This window comes from Phodopus roborovskii, unplaced genomic scaffold (assembly GCF_943737965.1).
Source record: "Phodopus roborovskii unplaced genomic scaffold, PHOROB, whole genome shotgun sequence".
Taxonomy (NCBI): Eukaryota; Metazoa; Chordata; class Mammalia; order Rodentia; family Cricetidae; genus Phodopus; species Phodopus roborovskii.
Genome location: NW_026125391.1, coordinates 7,242,830 through 7,262,690, shown reverse-complemented (window position 1 = coordinate 7,262,690; position 19,861 = coordinate 7,242,830). Strand labels below are relative to the sequence as shown.

The 19,861-nt window shown below is 42.7% G+C and overlaps 1 protein-coding gene across 4 annotated transcripts in view; it reads left to right on the top strand.

The window, feature by feature from the left end:
- The window catches only part of Dock4 (dedicator of cytokinesis 4), a 396,469-nt gene extending 377,110 nt beyond the window's left edge, over window positions 1-19,359 (top strand). For 2 of the 4 annotated variants that reach the window (XM_051175068.1, XM_051175067.1), the window contains 11 exons: window positions 1,222-1,398; window positions 2,047-2,130; window positions 3,913-4,032; window positions 4,383-4,504; window positions 4,832-4,952; window positions 6,399-6,480; window positions 6,613-6,722; window positions 8,487-8,559; window positions 10,336-10,449; window positions 13,223-13,284; window positions 16,716-19,359. In XM_051175068.1, coding sequence (XP_051031025.1) covers window positions 1,222-1,398; window positions 2,047-2,130; window positions 3,913-4,032; window positions 4,383-4,504; window positions 4,832-4,952; window positions 6,399-6,480; window positions 6,613-6,722; window positions 8,487-8,559; window positions 10,336-10,449; window positions 13,223-13,284; window positions 16,716-17,159 — 1,509 coding nt within the window. In that variant the 3' untranslated portion in view covers window positions 17,160-19,359. The remainder of the gene's footprint in view (window positions 1-1,221; window positions 1,399-2,046; window positions 2,131-3,912; window positions 4,033-4,382; window positions 4,505-4,831; window positions 4,953-6,398; window positions 6,481-6,612; window positions 6,723-8,486; window positions 8,560-10,335; window positions 10,450-13,222; window positions 13,285-16,715) is intronic. The other 2 variants (XM_051175069.1, XM_051175070.1) reach the window with 2 other exon arrangements.
- The last annotated feature ends 502 nt before the right edge of the window (window positions 19,360-19,861 follow it).

Sequence of the window (19,861 nt, the reverse complement as noted above, 5' to 3'; positions counted from 1 at the left end):
GTACAAATACTATCATGTGAAATTTACATATAGTGCTTCAACTGTTTCCCAGTCGATGGGGCAGTCTGAACTTCCGGTGCTCACAGTGACACCCTCGTTTGCTGTTGCCATATCTAGTTCTACCACCCTATGGGGTGTTTTATTGTCACTGTGGTGCTATTCTTCATGTTTCCACACAGACGAGGAACCCTCCGCAGATATTTACTGGCCACTTTGAATTTACTGCTGTGTGAAATTGGTGTTTCAATCTTTTGCCCGGTTTTCCTTGGGTCTGTTTGCCCTTTTTCTTACTGGTTTTGAAGTTTTGCACATTCTGTGAATGGGTTCTTTGCTGATTTGTCATGTATTATGACTTATACTCCCTTCCCTTTTATTATCTTTGATAAATGTTTATTCTTAATTTCCATGTACTTGGGTTATTCTAAGATTTTTTTTTTCAGCATTGCTTTAAGATGGTCTGAGTGACCTTTTATTCTGATTTGTGTCTCTAACTGAAAGAGCAGGAGCTTAAGTGTGCTTTCTGTATGTCAAAATTGCCTAGTTACTAAGAGTTTGTCAGACCTTCTCTTCAAAGAGAATGTCTGTGACATTGACAGCACAATGCCATATATTGGAAAAAGCACTTTGATCGTAGTCACAATTAGGTCCCCTGTACCAACCCAGTAAGTCATTATGATTCTATTTGGCTCTGCACCAAGAATTAGATTCTGGAATGTATGTGATTATCTTGTTTCCTATAACTCCCAACTGTGTGCTATCCTGTGTCACCATATGGTGCTGTCATAAATGCATATAGGGGTCTGTAGGGGCATGTGTGCTCTCTCCACAATGGGGCTGAAAGCTCTTTGACACCAGAAGATCTGCTAATGTATCTCTGTATTTCCCATGCTACTTTATATCAAATAAGTACCTAGAGTCGGGGTCCATCCAAAAGAACATCAAAGCATGGGATGCTTATTGCCATGCTGTTATAAAATGGACAGTTGCTGGTTTCCCAAACCACACTTCCACCAAAGGACATAGTAACCTGCTGTTTTCACACATTACTGATGAATGGGTAACTTGAATTTCATATCCTTTTTCTGGATCCTGGAAGAGATGTTGATGGGAGTTATTAAGAACCACAGATGAGTCATAAACTGGATACTTACTCTCTCTCTCTCTCCTTTTGTTTTGAATGTTATAAACATCAGTAGACATTTACATTCATTTGCTTTTCAGGTAGAAATGAGTCCCCTGGAAAATGCCATTGAAGTGTTAGAAAATAAGAACCAGCAGTTGAAGGCTCTCATCAGCCAGTGTCAGACACGGCAGATGCAGAATATCAACCCCTTGACCATGTGCCTCAATGGTGTCATAGATGCTGCAGTGAATGGAGGGGTTTCCAGGTACCAAGAGGTGAGGACTGAGGATTACTGGAGAAGAACTTGTCAGTTTTGTGAATCTTTTTATGCAAATGTGGGCCATTATCAGTGACAGATGGCTGCAGTCACCACAAAGGCAGCCCTTTGTAAAAGTGAGCAAATGTATAGCCGGCCATTTGTGCAGTCTGTGTGTTCTATCTTCATGATGGGGTACTTTCAGTGTGTGTGTTTGTGTTGGGATGAATAAATGTCATGAGGAGGTCAGAACTGTTTAACAAATATCTACCTAAAATAATTTGTCTAGTGTAGTCTATTGTTTGTTTGTTGATGACCCTTTAGGTGGACTTCTGTTTTTATGATAGGCTAGAAGAACATCTTGGCTACATGCCACATTGAATCTTAAGACAGTTTATTTTAATTTTACTTTATAATTTATTATTATAATTTGTTGAATTGGGTCTTTTTGTTTTCTTGCCAGAGATGCTTAGTGTACAAGCTCTGCCTTTCTGAATATTGCCTGTGACCAGCTGCCCACAGATAGGAATCATACCATCTGTCCCCAAACATGTTTCATAATCATGCTACTTCTCTACATATGCCGAACCTTAGAAAAGTACTAAGTGCATCTTTCACTTCCCTGGTAACTGTCCCAAGGTAATCTGACTGTCCCTTCTCCTCCTAGGCATTCTTTGTCAAAGACTATATTTTAAGTCATCCTGAAGATGGGGAGAAGATAGCACGGTTAAGAGAGCTGATGCTTGAGCAGGTAGGATGACAAACGCAATCACTCCATCTTGCCTGGCTCTGCATATCCTTACAAGATACCCACATACAGGCATTTTCATGAACAGCCCCACTGAGGTGGCAGTATTCACCTGTAGTATATCCCAACTGGGTAATGCCTACTCTTTCCTCCCACTTGGATGCAAGAACTAACTTAACAAGTTGTTCCCTATAAGTAACAAACTCTCATGGGGTCTCTTTGAATGTCCTTCCCCAAGACTTACTGCAGATTTGTTGCTAACTTGTCACTCAAAATTTCATGCTCAAAGACATTCAGGCCACCGCAAGATCCTAAGTGCATGGGTAAATGGGACTGTTTCACAAGGGACATGGTAAGGAGTGGGCAGTTGGTAGCATCTGCTCTGTGGCAGTGCTGTGTTTAGCAGAGGTTGTACTATGTGCACAAACTAGGTACACTCATCATTTTCCCCTTCAAAGAACAGTGTACTTATTTGGTGCCATCGAGGACAGAGAACTAGAGGGAGTGTTCTTTCGCTTGCTGTGCCCCTGTTGATAGCTAGCTGCCTGAAAAGGGTTTGCAAACATCCGAGATAGGAGACAGAATTGGAAATCTGGGTTCAACAGGAAATAATTTTGTCCCTGTGAAAAGTAGAATATGTATGACAATGTGGCTAAAGCTTCTCTTCCTACCTGATAATATGAAATTAGTAAATAAAGCATGTTTTTAGACTGGAAGATAATAGGATTATGATAAATTTTAGTCCATTTATGCTCTCTACATATTATCAACAAAATAATGATGCAGGGGTGTGGTGGGGGGGAGACAGGGCCATGGATAAGGGCAAGTGGAATAGTTTGGGGAAAAGGGACTTTGACATACAAGAAAAAATAGAGGATTAGTTAAGTTCCCAGTGTGGTTATGGGAGGGTCACAGTTGCAGGATTGCACAAAGACCTCAATGCGGTTGATTTCCTAAAACATCACCTCTCTTAAACAGTCTCCTTCAGATTCTGTCTCTTGTGCTCAGCTCTGTGCCTCAGATACACTCCATTGTGCCCTTCATGTTCATTTTGGGGTGCTTTTCTCTTTGGGAAGGTGCTGTCAAGGGGAGGCATCCAGAGTAGAAGTTGCCACAGCCCGGTCTCATAGAGAAGGTGATGGGCATGCTAGCCTATGAAGGTCAGACCCACGTGACCATGAGTTTGTATCTAGACTCTTCACAGATGGAAAGCTGCAAGCACCTGTGGTGTTACATAGCTTGCTTTCCTCACAGACTTGCTTTCCTCACAGACTTGCATTTGCTGAAATGCAGAAGATAACAAGAATCATGTTTTTTAAAGAAAAACGGAAGGCACAGCAACTGCTACAGAGTTCCTGATCATTTCTTTTTAATTTTGCCCCTAGAAAATTTTGAGAATCTTTTTTGGGGGGGAGAGGATATACCATCCTGAAAAAAGATTTGCTTGGCCCTCCAAACAGGAAACAACTTCTGCCCTGTTCCTTGCCCACCCTAGGAAAGTAACGGGGGGGGGGGGCAGGAACCCATAGCCACCAAAGAGGGCTATCATTAAAGACTTGAGATACACGGGAAGGAGCTTGTGAGCTTGGGGAGAGTGAAGTAGGAAAGTCAAGTGTGGTGAGTCAGCCAGAATCACTACTGTAGAACTTTGGGACTCTGTTTCCTCATGTGCGGAGCTGCTGTTGTTCCCATTCATTGCATGGAGAGGGTCTGCAATAATGTATGTTTCACAGAAAGCACCCACGAGAAACAGTGACGTGGACTTTTCCTTGTGTTGTTATCAAGGCACAGATTCTGGAATTTGGTCTGGCCGTGCACGAGAAGTTTGTACCTCAAGATATGAGACCCCTTCACAAAAAACTGGTGGACCAGTTCTTTGTGATGAAATCGAGCTTTGGGATACAGGTGTGTGCTGAAGGCCCATGTGGGGGTGGGGGTAGGGGGGTGGGGGGGCGGCAATCTAACCACTGCCATAGCATGATATGAGTGGATGGATGAACAATCCAATAGTGACATCTTTTGGTTCTTCTGCCACATTGCAGCATCTTTCAGGGAGCATTTAATGTTACAACAGCATTCCTGCTGCTTGCCGTATTTACCCATAAGGGGAAAAAATGTCAGTGCCGGAAGGCTCAATAACACGGGAATTTAAAATTGGTCTCGATGTAAGATGTTAAGGGTGTCTCTTTAGTAGATCGAAGTACCTCATAAATAAATCAGTTGCTCTAATAAAATGTTCTTTACCTCCTCTTCAGGAGTTCCCTGCTTGTATTCAGGCCAGTCCTGTGCATTTTCCTAATGGAAGTCCTCGTGTGTGTAGAAACTCAGCCCCTGCTTCCATGAGTCCAGATGGTACCAGGGTAATTCCTAGACGCAGGTAAGTCATATTCTCAATTACCCAAAGTCTGCCAGCCCCACAAGATGATCTGGAATGGTTTTCTCATTCTTTATGGTGCAGTTTGTCAAATTCACTATTTCTTAATGAAATAATTAAGCCACAAGGCAGCTGCAGACATCTGCCACTGGTAAAACAGCAACAGCATGAGAAATAAATAAGCTCAAACATTCGATTATATTGAGGCAAACAGGAGACAACAAAATGGGATGTGTCTTTTTCCCCCTTGGTGTTATGCCATGGCGGCATGTGATAAAATACAGTTCCAAGACTGAGTTAACGACTGTTTTTTTTTTTCCCCTGAAACAGCCCATTAAGTTACCCAGCTGTCAACCGGTATTCCTCATCCTCGCTGTCCTCCCAAGCCTCTGCTGAAGTAAGCAATATTACAGGGCAATCAGAAAGCTCTGATGAAGTCTTTAACATGCAGGTACTTGATTAGCTTTATGTCTGCTCGTCTTTACTCCTTTTCTGTCTGCATCATGACAGTGTCTGTCCATTCTTCTGGGCTCATGAACAGACCTCCAAGCAAGAACTTGTCCCAAGCACCAGCCTTTTAAAAACTCTCGCTATTGCTTTTTTGGCCTTTGGAATCCACAAATGGGTTTCTCTCCAAACTGCCCATTACTTTAAGAAAATATAAGTAAGCAATAGAAAAGCCCAGGCAAGCTGCCCAAGCTTAGCTTTCAGGATGACCTTGGTAGTTCTTTGCTTCCTGAGTCCTTGATTCCTGGAACATATTGGCATATACTAGCTGCCTTGTAGTGTCCTGAAGTGGCTCTTTAAGAGTTCTGCCTTTAATCCCAGCACTTGGGAGGCAGAGGCAGGTGGATCTCTGTGAATCTGTGAGTTCCAGGACAGGTTCCAAAGCTACAGAGAAACCCTGCCTTGAAAAAAACAAAACAAAACAAAAAAAAAAAAAAAAAAAAACAAAACAAAACAAACAAACAAACAAAAAAAATAGTTCCCTTGTGGCTTAAGGCCCCCATAGTTATATAAGAAAAATTTCTGTAATAAAAAAGAGAAGACTCATAGAAGTCTTCAAAGCATTTTGTTTTAGGATAGTAAAATCAAACTGAATATCTACCACTGCCTTTGGCGACGGCTACAATGCTATTTCCACTGTATGCTTTTGAACACACATTTTGAAGATAAGCAGAAGGCAGATTGTGTGCTTTTTAGAAACACTCAGAGGCCAGCTAGAGGGTTTAGTGAGTAAAGCACTTGCTGCCAAGCATGATGACCCACACAGTGAAAGGAGAGAACTGTCTTCTCCTGACCTACACACACACACACACACACACACACACACACACACCATGGCATGTGCACACTCACACAGGAGAGGAGCATACATGTACCACACACAGGAGAGGAACACATGTGCATCACACACACATGCCATGGCACATGCACACTCACACAGGAGAGGACCACACATGCACCACACACACATGCCATGCCATGGCACATGTACACTCACACAGGAGAGGGGCAGACATGCACAATCCATCAATCAATAAATGTAAAATCAGAAATGTTCCCCTATTTATGTGTCAAAGACTAGAAATACTTGCTCTATATGGTAGGCAGGGGGTGCTGCTCACACACGGATACAGAGTTGGCATTAAAGCTGAAGCTAATACATGCGTGCTCCTCTGAAGCAGCAGCAGTGGACATCTCAGGTGCCTGATTAATCCAGGCAAGCTTCCTTGTCCGTCTGAGTTAATAAGACTTCACTGTGCTTCAGTGGCCTTTGGGGGTCTGGTTTTTGGTTTTTGCTAATTTGAAAAGATAAATGTTGGTGTTTTGTTTCAAATGTCATTATGAACTGAGGCTCCTAACCATGTTTGACAGTAGCTCCCTATGTTTGCAGCCCAGCCCATCTACCTCAAGCCTGAGTTCCACTCACTCTGCTTCACCTAATGTGACAAGTTCTGCTCCATCGAGTGCCAGAGGTTAGTGCAGAACTGGGAATATGGTGACTGCTACCCTAGGACCTGTGGCTTGAGTGGTCCATAACACTCAGTTTCTGGAGGACAGACCCCTCTTGGCTACCACACTGATAATCTCTCTGTTTCCCTTCCCAGCTTCTCCCTTGTTGTCTGACAAACACAAACATTCCAGAGAAAACTCTTGCCTGTCCCCAAGAGATAGACCGTGCAGTGCCATTTACCCAACACCTGCAGAGCCTTCCCAGGTACTCCTGTGGGGGAATCGGAATCGAGAAAATGGGAGAGTGTGGGATTGTTGCTCAATCTCTGCATAAGTACATAGTAGCTGCCAAAGCAACCAGTGTCAAGGCCAGCTGGGTCAGATCACTTGTAGTCTCTGCCACTGTTGGGACTCACCATGCTAGAGCAGTGGTTCTCAACCTTTCTGATGCTGTGACCTTTGAATACAGTTCCTCACGTTGTGCCTCCAACTGTAAAATTATTTCCTTTCTACTCCATCACTGTATTTTGCTCCTGCTATGAAGTACAACATACATATCTGATATGTAGGATATCTGATTTGTAACCCAGTGGGATCTGGGTCCACCGATTGAGAACCACTGTTCTACAAGGATGTCTGGGTATTCCTTGTTCTCAGCCTGTTCACTGCTGAAACAGCAACATCCCAAGGGGAAGCTAATGAGTGAACCATCTGTGTGTGTGTTTGCATGTGTACAGAACAGAAGTCTGGGGAGGGGGGAACCTCTCAAGTTAGCAGAAGACTACTGCCTCTGCCTAGAACTTCCTGTTTGCCCATAGCTATTGAGGATAGCTACATCTGATTCCTTTCCCTGACAGTGCAGGAGGAATCTGTTTGCCTTTGCCGTTCTTCTTCCATGCATTACCAGGAAAGCAGCTGTGTCCTGGAGATGTCCCTGAGCCCCTCATAGGAGCTAGGGAATGTGATTCCACCTGTCACTCAATCCTCACTTTAAAATGATTCCTCTCAACCTGAGTGAGCACAGGGCCACAGGCTAAACCCAGAGGCAACTATGTGCATTGAAGGGTGGGTACAAAGCTGAAGATTTATGTTGTATCCCTGAGTTTCACAGTTTATTTGGGGCTAATTTTAAGAGCAGAGGAAACTTTCTTTCAGCTCCAGCTAATTTCTCTGTTTTTCTACACCATCCTGGCAGAAGTCTGTAGCTGCATCTGGAAGTGGATGAGAGCGAGTGGGATTTGGCTTGATTGGTTTATCTTTGCTGATTGTGTGATCTTCCCGAAAGGCCCAGGATGCCTCCTCTACGCAGCACTGATGTCTGGCAGAAATGATTTCTGAGTGCGTTTGGCTGAACCAGCTAACCAGTTTTATTTCCCATTGTCACTGGCATTGCAAGGGGATCACACAGTTTGTTTCATCTGCTCTAAGGGAACACGTGCCAGCATGGGAAAGTCTGAAGGGCCTCCTTGAATAGTCCCAAGTTATCTGCCTTGGGTAAAATTTGAAATAGTACATATGTTACCAAAACTGCAATAATGTACAATGCTGTGGGTGTTGCCTTTTCTTTTCATGAATTAGGTAGAGCCATGTAAAAGTGGTGCTTTTTTTTGTACCTACTATAGGATTTAAACCACAAAAGAGTTCATCTAATATAGCAGGAGTTTGAACTGATGTTTCTCCTCTAATTCCTAGTTACATGTCATACTGCCAATTTAGCCATAACACCCAAAGAACACCATACCTATCTGATATTTAAAATCCATTTTCCTGCATTTATTATGAGTTATTATGTAATTATGAGTAGCATTTATATTTAACATGAAACACAATTTTTCATTATGTTTCCTTCAGAAAACATAAGGCTCTGTTCCCCTTTTTGCCTTGAATATAGCTTAATTCTTTGTTCCTAGGCTCATTGCACCATATAGAAAATATTTTGAGAAAAAGTTTCATAAGGAGGTAACCATATCATTTTCAAAAAGGCATCTCAGCATATGACATCACAAACATGTATCTTCTCCCTTTCTAGAGAACGCTGTTTAATCATATTGGAGATGGGGCCTTGCCACGTAGTGACCCCAATCTTTCTGCACCTGAGAAAGGTGGGTATCATCCAACCTCTTGGGGGTTCTGGAATGTGTCAGGGTTTGTTGTGTCCTCATTCTCTCTAGTCTTTTGTGTGTCATGTGGCAGGTAGGACTCTGTGTCCTTAGTGATCAGGACGAGTGTGATCTTCAGAAAATTAGTGACAGATTTAGTCATGATCCATTCTCCATCAACTGTCAAGCGCAGAATCTGAGCCATTCAGGAACCCCTTTGTGTAATGACTTTCTGTTGTCAGCGAGCCCAGGCAAAGCCTGCTCTTCCTGAAGCAAAGTGGCCAATTAGGCCATCAGTTCACACAATCAAAGTAGTTACTCCTGGGATTGATTCTACCGTCCCCATCCATTGTCTCCTTTACAGAGCTCATTCAGGCAGCTCGCCTGTTGTTTGTGGTGACTCAGATAGGCTCTTGTGCAATTAAATACTGTGTAAGCATTGCAATCCAGTGCATAATGGAGTGCACCGGGCCTCAAGGTCATGCACACAAATAAGAACCAAATGCAGACATTGCACTAAGTAGCCAATTAGCAACATGCAGAAAAGGAAGGGCAGATTGAATGTCACACATACGCCCCTCCACCAACTGTGGGTGTGGGACTTGCAGTAAGTCACCCATTTGCCTATCTCAGGGTCAGGCCTCAAAAATAGCAGTCTCACAGGCCAATGAATCGAGACTCACTAATGAAATGTCCCAGGAAAGTGCATTTTAATTGCCCCCATTAAGAACTAGGCTGTACTACCATTCTGGTATACTGATAAATTAACATTAAAACTTCCCAAAGGGAGATGAAAATTAGTGAGGACCTAACCAAAATTATTTTAAAGTATGGAATTAGCTTTAATGTTGTAAGTCAAGCATTGATCTTTACCAGAAGAAACTAGGAACGTTCTGGTTTTTTTTTTTTTACACACCTTGTTAAAGAAAACCACAATGCAAATATAAAAAGGATAGGGGGGGGGGAAATTCAATTTAAACTAATTCTACCCCATTAAATCAAGGCAGTAATTTGGAGAAATAAAACATGGCAATCCTCACTGAGTCCACCAGATGGCAGTGTCTGCAAAGGAAGCAAGCCAGAACTCTGGCTTGCTGTTAGAAACTTGATAGCAGAGTGTCTGCTCTAACCTTGTGTGTCCTGTCCTGCTTCCTAGCAGCACTCTCCACAATCCTACATCTTGATGCATGGAACAGATGGATTGCAGAGTAAGAATGATGATGTCAGCAGTCCAAGTTGTTTTCTGAGGGAGGACTGACTTAGTGTGATCTCTCAATATGAGAAGAGTCCTTCTGGACAGCCTTGGGCAGGGAGATGATGTGGTACCCTCAGACCTTGTTACTTCTGCCACGCAGTTGAAATATGAGAGTGCCATTTGCCTCTCTGCCTTTTTTAGATGCCACTTGTCCAGAAATTTCTACAAATAGACTGATGACTGTATTTCCCATCTGTTTTTCAACATCTAAACACATTTGTAATTCTCAGCAGGCTGCTCCTCTCTGGCATAGAGATTTGTAGTCCTGTTTGACAGCTTGAGGGAAATAAAGAGACACGCTGTTACCCAATTAAATGTCAACTCTGACTGTTAGGTAACCAATTAAAGAGGTTTAGTATTCTGGAAGTTTCCTGCTTGTTTGGGGCTTGAGGTTTTGTGGGTTTTTTGAAATCTAGTTGATATTTTTCCCCCCATTCTGGACAATTCTGACTTTCTCCTAAGATCTCATACATTTGAAAGGCAAAGCTGGATCTTGTGTTTTTAGCTTTGTTATTCCCTTCCAGCTGTGAATCCCACCCCTAGCAGCTGGAGCCTGGACAGTGGGAAGGAAGCCAAGAACATGTCGGACGGTGGGAAACTTATTTCTCCCCCTGTCCCTCCAAGGCCCACACAGACTGGTGGGTATTTGAAGCATTTGAACAATCACTTTCATAAAATAAGTATATTGAGTATTTCAACTTGCCCTGAATTCCTCAGAGAAAGGTAGGCATCTGGTTTCTGAGGTTAAAAAAAAAAAGTCTTGCTAGCAGTGTAAGTCACTTCTAGTGCTTGCCTCTGTTCCTGCACCTGCACCTCTGTCACACACTCAGACAACAGTCCATCCCTAACAAGCCCCTCCCCTCCCATGGGCTTTGACCAGGCCATCTCCTCCCATTGCCATGCTCAACCCTTCTTGCTCCATGGGCCACTCGCACTCCCTCTGAACCTTGCTTGCACCAATCTCTGCTAACGCAGCTGCTTCCTTGAATCTTCAACAATAACATGAGTGTTTCCAGCTGACCCATATAAGAAAGAACCAGCTCCCAGTGGCTTTGAGCAGCTTCTCACATCCTAGGTTGGCTGCTGCTCTGAGAGGCCTGTATCCAGCAGTAGTGATGCTTAAGGGGCTGACACATGAACCTGCATTTCTTGTAACTGTGATTCATGAATCCTGTCCTCAAGCCCACCTCAGGTCTTCTGAACCTGAAATGAGGCTGAGACCAGCACTTTACTGAGCTAGTCACGTGATTCTTCTACTCACTAGCATGTGAGTGCTGAAGATGGTTGGGGAACTTCCAGCCAGGCCCTGGGTCCGAGGAGAAACACGGAGACAAAATTAACTTTTATACATTTCTAATGGGAAAAGGCCAGCTTTCCATTGGAGCACACCACTTGCTTGGCAACCTGCATGGGAAGCAGTTTTAAAAGAGGCCTCCTGCTTTTATCTGGCTGCTTTTTCCAGTCATCAGATCTTGTCAGTCCTTTCCTATGTCTGCTGGAGCTATAGATGTATAGCTGGCCTAAGAACCAAAGAAAATAGGGTACTGTTCCCTTGACAGATTTTTCTAGGCTGGGCATGCTGTGTTGTAGCTGTTCATCCTTTGGATAGTTTCTGAAAGGCACATGAGAGGGTTCAACAGAACAAGGAATAACTTTATTAATCATCACATTGGTGTATCAGTCTGACTGTGGGAACGAGGACACATCATTTATTTGTATTTCATTGGGGATACATGTACATTCAGGTAGTCTGTAGTTTAAAGGCATAGTTGTGCCCCTGAATAGGTGAACTTGAAAGGCATTTTAAAGGAACAGTAACATTGATAGTTCTTACTAAGTAATGAACATTATCAATGCTATCTGGGCTCCTGGGCTGGTTCCAGCTCAACAACAAGGATGCTGGTGAACCTTTTTTAGGCATGTAGAAAGTGCCTTTCCAGAAAAAAAAAAAAAAAATTGCTCTGAGAATGGGCACTAGGTGACAGGACTGTGCAACTGTCTGAGACTGAGTCAAAAACGACAGGAAGCCTTGACCTCTGTCACAGTAGCTGCAGATATAGAGCCTCCATCAGGGCTGGTTTCTCTGTGCATACATGATTTTCAGCACTCACAACACAGGGGGAACAGAGACCCGGCACTGATGTTAGGAGCTGGCATGCAGGGCTGAGGCTGCCCATCCCTGCAGTGCGATAATGGACTCGGCATTGCCAAATGACCCTTCTCCTTCCAAGCAGAATGATTGACAGGGATGCTCTCCTTTCTGTACTGATTGCTTTCGTGGTCTGTCCTGGTGTTATCATCTGTGGTCAGTGTTGTGCAGCTGAGCAACTGTCTGTCGTCCTTCACTCAGCTTTTCTGTAGGTTGTCATGAGTTACAGACCTCGTTGTGGTGGCTGGAAGAGGAGGAGCATAGCTCACATTTGCCAAAATTACTGTGTGGAGTTGGGAAGTAGAGCTTGCCCTCACCCTGTTGACTGTGTCACAAGCTGTTTTTTTTGCAAGGCGGCTGTGCTCTAGAGAGCAAGATCTGATCCATAAGGACACACCGAGCAGCAATGCCACACATGCTGGGTCCCAGGTATCAGACCTGACAAACCCAGGAGAAGCAGAAGTTACTCTTCTTTGTCGGGATGGTGAGACGTGACAGTCAGGGGACCGAGGGAAGCCCTAACGACAGACATTAGAGGAGCAATGGAAAGCTGCTCACTTTTTGCCTTGATATGGACAAGTTTTCCATCTGCATTGGGGATGTTGGGAGTTGGGGTGAAAGAGAAGGCATGCTGAATATCTTTATGGGCCTGTTCTAGACTGACTGGTTGGCCTTGATATTCCCATTGCTGCTCAGGCCAATGACAGCAGCCATCTCCCAGGAACTCCTGTCACTTCACACCAGAAGTGTTTTATGAGATAAAGAGATTGAGTGATGTAAGGCATCTGGACTTGGGGGACATAAGAAGGATATTAGAGCCAAGTGTAGTACAAACCTTACCCTAAGCACTCAGGAGATGAGTCGTGAGAATAAGGAGTTCAGTGTTGTCCACAGATACATGCGGAGTTCAAAACCAGCTTGGATCACATGACACCTTGTCAGCAAAAAAGAAAAAGGAAAGGAAAGGCAATTGGAGCAGTTTGGGGCCACCATTTTAAGTCAGAGCATCATGTGTACACTTGTAGCTTTTTACTAAGTTACAAGCCTTGGTGACACCATCCTCTATGAGGAATAGTCTAGATAGGCATCATGTAAGTTCTTCTCTCAATTTTCCGCTTCGCTTGCCGAGGAGATCCTTATGCACTAACTCATCTACCCACATTTGTACGTATAGAGGGCATGTGCATCTCTCTGGGTTTTTGTTTGTTTGTTTGTTTGTTTTTTTTTGTTTTTTTATTCAAATGTCCTCTCTCCATCTACAGCTTCACCAGCAAGACACACAACATCAGTATCTCCATCACCTGCTGGACGGTCTCCATTGAAGGTACAAGCCTGTCCTTAGACTGGGGCCAAAGAATGGCCCTGGTTCATTTTTCCTTGAAATCTCACCCAAAGTACATAAAAAGGTGCCTTCATTCCTATAGTCAAGACAAGGAGCCTATCCCAAAAAGGGAGGGAAAATGCACAAAAAAGCAGTCTATTTTTCCTCTTGGAGAACTTCACTCAAGAATGTAGCCCTCTTTGTTGGTTGTTACTGTTGTTTTCAATGATTTGTTTTATTGTTTAGTAGTAGTAGTAGTAGTAGTAGCAATAGTTTAATTCTCCAAATAGTAGCAATGAGAACTTTACAAACTACAGTCTGCAAATCTACTGAATAAGAAAAGAAATATAATTCCAGTGTAACTCCTAGGACATTTCAGCTTAGCCTTTTAATTTGAATTGCATTAAGCACATATGTATACATCTAGATTGAATACCACAAATTAAGATCTACTAAAACTCTTCTATATGATTTTGGGATTTATCATCTACCTCATCCATTTTGGCAAAGCCAAACTCAAGTTGTCCTCTTAATACCTTATTCTAAAGATGTCTCACATTACAAACTCACACTTGATCATGGAATACATGATGGCAAAAATGGAAAAATGTTATGGAGACAAAGAATACTATTTAGCCTCTCTGCAGACTCAGTTGGACTGGCTACAAGGCTTGTCAGCACACTAGAGGAGGTTTGTGTTGAGAACCACAAGCCTAGGAGCAAACAAACAAGAGGAGTAAGTGTTCAAAAGATGGTTTTGTAGCAGGGACTTAGGTTTCCACACCTAATGTCCTCTGTGTTGATAGGACAGTGCTAGCTGAGATGAAAAGACAAATTGGTCTCCACAAACACTTGCAGACAGGTTGTGACCCCCTGCTCAGGGTAGTTGCCGATGGAAACAGAGAGACAACACCAAAAGAGAAGATTCCTCAAAGAGCTGTCACTTGGTTTTTGCTGCCAAAATTCCCAATGTCAAATTTTGCTGAAAAGTGCAAATTATTTTCTAGTTTTGCTGTCACTCTGCAGTGCAACTGTTATCAGAAAGTCCATGTGACAGTGTTTGCTTTGGAAGCCATTGCTTGCCATCACGCTGACGTGAGGAAGGAAAGCAGTATGGCCCTTCCACTTCAAAGAGCTCCCATTCGCTGGGATGGAATTGTCATCTGTGAAAGTGCCAATTCCATTTTGCAGAATATAAATAAGACAATAAGTAATGGAGAGATTAAATTCTTAAAGACTAAGGAAGCCTTGCTGGAAAATGTTTACATTCCTGATAAATAGTTCTAGTTAGCCTGCTGGTCTGTACTGACCTCTATAGAATGGATCTGCATGTATTCTTACTGGCTAGAGGCAGTCCTGTAAACATGTCTGTATAAATGGAGCTTGAGAGGGGAGGTGATACTTTGTGTTATAACTCCAGGTTACTTTAGAGGGCACACTACTCCCAAGTTTCAAGCTTTCCTATGCCTGGAATATTCTTCAATATCTTATTTAGAATGGGTCCCCCCCTCCACCTCCAAAGCATTAGGATTGACCCTTTACAGATGACTGGACTTTCCAGCCTTATTTTGAAGTTAAGATCTCTTTTTGAAAAAAAATATAGGTGAATATGGATCTCATAATTCATCATGCTTAACTGTACATTCGTATTAAATGGAAGGATTTGTGCCTACTGCCATACTTCTTTTTAAAAGAGAGGCTAGGGGCTAGAGAAGTAACTCAGTCAGAAGTGTTTGAAAGCATGAGGAACTAAGTCCAGTCCCCTGAACACATGTAGAAAAGCAGCTGTGTTGTGCACTACCCATCCCCATGCTGGCGAGATGCAGTCAGCATCCTTAGTGCTCCCTGGCCAACCAGCCCACTTGGCAAGCTTCAGGCCAGAGAGAAACACTGTCTTAGAAAAAACAAGGATGGCTCCTGAGGAATGACACCCAGCGACCTCTGACTTCCATATGCACCTGCATACACACACACACACACACACACACTCCCATGCACATATATCCACATACACACATATCCATACACACACACACATACACACTCACACATCCATACACATGCACACTAACACTCATCCATGCAGTCACATACACACACAGACACGCATGTGCACTCACACACATCCATACACACACTCAGTACACACATCCATATACAATCACATGCACACACCTGCATGTACACACATGCACACACACCAAGGTTAAGTTAGCCTAGGATAGCAGAGTCTATTCTGTAGATCATTAATTTAAACACATTAATTAATAAGTAAGAAAAAGAAAGATCATCTATTATCACCTACGTTTAGGAAACACTGGCTAAACAAATTTAGTGAGCTTTTTGTGTGTTTGTTTGTTTTAACATGCTGATAGGACTTGAAGTCCCAAAGAGTATGTCATAGGCAGCATTTCCAGGTGGAGCCTACTCACTGGAATTCCTTAAGACATGGGGAGGGATAGGGAGCTGGGGAGGAAGGGATTTGGCGAGGCTCAGGTGCTAGCAGTACAGATAGCTGACACTAGATGGAGACTGGCTGGACAGTGGGGAGGAAAGGCCTGTAGTATGCTCAAGTACCCACACCTCACCTGGAGAAAACCCCTGCTCAGCTTCCCCTTACCCCTGTAAGAACAGGTGGCTGTTGCTGCAAAGTGCCTAGTTTCTTGTAACATGCCATAAATCTGGAGCTTTATGTGGAAATTTTCCTATTTTTTTTAAAATAATTCCAACTAAATTGGCCTTTTTAGTAACTCATATCTCAGGCAAAAGTTCAAATGCTGTCTGCAGCTTTTGCTCCAGGTGTCTGGGGGGGTCACAGGAGACCCAGGTGTGGAGATTCTCCATTGTCATCTGGCCTCAAGTGGCTCTGCACCCTGTCTGACAGTCACGACACATGGCCAAGCCACACCCTCTAAGCTCTTTTCCCCTACTTCATACAGGACTGATGGGACCCTCCAAATCCTACTCTCCACTTTACCTATGTAGCAGTGAGGTGAACTGGGCGAACAGGGTGGGGTCTGGTAGATGAGCATCTGGGGTGTATTTTCATTGCTGCAAATGGCAACACTTACCTTTAAATCTGGAATTTCTTAGCTTGAACTATCCTAGACTACCACAGGCTGGGTGGTGGAGATGGTATGTTTTCCCTCAGTCCTGGAGGCTAGAGGTGTTGGCGGGCTTGGTTTGCCTGCATCTCCTCTCTAGGACTGGTTGATGGGCACTTGCTCTCTGTAGGTTCACTTGGACTTTGCTCTGCATGTTGTGGACTACAGATTTCCCTGCAAATCTTTTTAAGGAAGTCATAGTTGCTTCGTTCCATCTCCAAATACAGCCAGCCAGCGGACACTGGAGGCTAGGGCTTCATCACACAGGTTTGGGGAAACATCTCTAACAGCAGTCTCTCTTCTCTCATTACCCCACTCTGGTGGGAGCAGGGCTCTGTACAGTCTTTTACCCCATCTCCAGTGGAGTACAACTCCCCAGGACTGAGCTCAAACTCCCCAGTCTTGTCGGGCAGCTACAGCAGTGGGATCTCGTCGCTTAGCCGGTGTAGCACGTCGGAAACCTCAGGCTTTGAAAACCAGGCAAATGAACAGTCGGTGCCGGTGCCCGTACCCATGCCCATGCCCAGCTTCAGCGGGTCGGAGGAGCCAGTACGCAAGGAGAGCAAAACCCCGCCCCCCTATAGCGTCTACGAGCGGACTCTGCGGCGCCCTGTCCCTCTACCTCACAGCCTCTCCATCCCTGTCACCTCCGAGCCACCTGCCCTGCCCCCCAAGCCCTTGGCTGCACGATCCAGCCATCTGGAGAATGGGACCCGAAGGACTGAGCCCGGCCCGAGGCCCAGGCCCCTTCCCCGCAAGGTGTCTCAGCTCTAAGTCACTTTTCTATGTATCTGCAATGATGAATTCTTTGCCGTTTACAAAATAAGTCTGATGAGAAGACATTTAGTGTAGGCACTTTAATATCTTACTCAGACCTTTCTTTAAATGAATGGAATTAATTTTGCTTATTAATATAATGTTGCACAATATTAAAAGTTACTGATCTAAAACGCCAGATGTTACATGAAGTATGGCTGAGTCTCATTAAAACGTTTCTCATTTGAAAGTGGTAAATTGTGAAAAAGACTCCTTTGTACCTTTTCATGTTCACTTTTTTTTTTTTAACGTGGTTTAATCTTAAAACCAATACAATATTGTCAGGCGACACAGTGCATGATGATACTGTATTCCTTTTTCTGAATACTTGATACTCTGAGAAAGTTGATCGTGTCTGCACACAGCCTAACACGATGGCCCTTCCTTAAGAGGACCCTAGTAATTAAGGTGATGGATTTGGCCCTCCCCTTGAGCAGAGGAGTGATTATCCTCAGGATTAAAGGTTAAAGCAGGCTGGTTGGATGAGATCCCTAAAGGTTGCAGGAATTGGGACAGGAAGTTGTTTTGTCTGACAGCTGTCTACATTCTTTAACTTTGCTTTGTGATTTGGTTGCTAAATCTTTAAGTGCCCTGACACCATGCTATCTACTGTATTACTTTTCAAGGTGCAGATTGCTTTCAGAGTTCCAATCAGCTAGATTAAGCAAAAGACCCCCGAGGAGAAGTGTTTACTTGAATTTTGTGCTTCCTTACTTGATGATTTCCTATATAAAATGTGCCAGTGATGAAGAGCAGACTTTCAAGGATTAAATGGGCACAAGTTACTGTGTCCCATTAACAAGGATTTGGGAATCAATACAGGACAGTATTAAATGACTAGTGTGAAGGAAGACAAAAACCTTAGTGAAAATACATTAACAATGATTGAATATTAAAAGGACTTTGAGAAGGTGAGGGCATTAACATTCAGTCCTGCATAAAATGAAGAATTCTTCAAACTCTCCATCCTTACCAGGATAGTTTAGCTTCTCAGCTAATCCCATGGTCCTTCTGTTGGAGGAGGAGGATTGTGGACCATTCTAGCATGGATATGCCAATGTAGCATCTTAGATGGTGATAGAATAGAAATGCTAATGTGGCAGTTGTAGGAGTGTGAAAAAGCACCTTGTATGTAGTAGTGTATTTTTTATCTTTGTTTTTTTTTTCTTTTACTGACTGTTTATAACACTCAATTTACAATAGATATGAGCTGTATTTTAAATCATGCTGTTAAATATTTTCCCGCTTCTGTTGGGAAGCTCATCTTAGTTTAGTTGTGTTTGTTTTTGTTGCTAGCTATCTGGAAGGCAGTGACCACTTTTTTATATTCTCTTAATGAAACCATTCAGCAGGTATATGCTGTTGAGGCTGGTTATAGAGGTTTTCTATAATAAATGTTCAAGTATTTTTGTACATAACTGGTTAATTTTAATAAGAGATACCATTATGTGTAAAAAAGAAAAGTAAAAATAAAAGCAAACAATTGTGGATGCAGTATGATTGTTATAATTATGCCAAATACTTTATGTATGGAAAATATTTGTACATATGTGCTTTTAACAATAATTCTGCCATATTGACTTTACAATTTTGAATGTCAGAAAATTAATATATGTAAAAATATTTATGTTTAGTGAAAGTATTCATAATTGAGGAAAGGAACATATGAATTTTAGCTTTGTATCTTGCAGGTTTTGCAGTTAGAAATTTCTTGAACTAGCGTTTGCATTTGATAATAACAATTTGTGTTTGTAATCACATCCTAAAATATATATACATACACATACACATGTATGTAGGAAGCTCCATGTTTCCATTGTTTTAAAGAAGTAAAATCTTTCCCTTAAGTGAGATGACATGCATAAGATAACAAAGCCTCTCTTTGATTTCCTTTTCCTGTGTAATTTAGTAGATTTCTTGACTAGTGCTTGGGCACAGAATAAATCAGTGTTATATGCTCTTGAAGCCATTTTTTTCTTCCTTTTTTTTTTTCTTTCTTTTTTTTTTTTTTTGGCAGTGAATAGTTGACTTTATCATGTGAGTGTATTTCTAAAGCAGCTATATAGCAGAACATTTCAAGAGATTCTGTTAGTTCAGATGTTCATATTGATCGCTGCTGAATGGTAAATATTAAATAAAGTTATCAGATTAATCTTAATGTTTCTGCCTTCATTCTGATCATCAGTGTGTCAGCGTGGCTTTACGTAGGATGACAGCTACATAAATCCCTCGGTTCTATCATCATGAGACTTGTATGCTTTGCAGACAGCTCCTATTTCTGTTGCTGTTTGAATCTGAGCACAGATCACTCATGCCATAAAGAACAAAGGTTGGAAAGTTAATCATGTAAGTTACCATCCCGTAGAGAAGGTAACATTTACCTGAGCAGCTGAACACTAATTAGTTTAAACAGAGCCAATTTAGTAAATCAAAGTTTGTCTGCATTAGAAAACTTGACACAAAGCAGATAACTGCCAGGTGGACAAGGAAGGCAGTGGCTGAATGCTGCCTTCGCCAGCTGTGACATGAACTGTCTTCATGCCACCTGTTTGTCCTGCCTTTGACAAAATGAAAGGTCATATATTTCATAATCATTCAAAGTCCATTGGCTGCAAAATTTCTGTTAACTGGAGTCTGTCTTTTAATTTCATGAGATATCT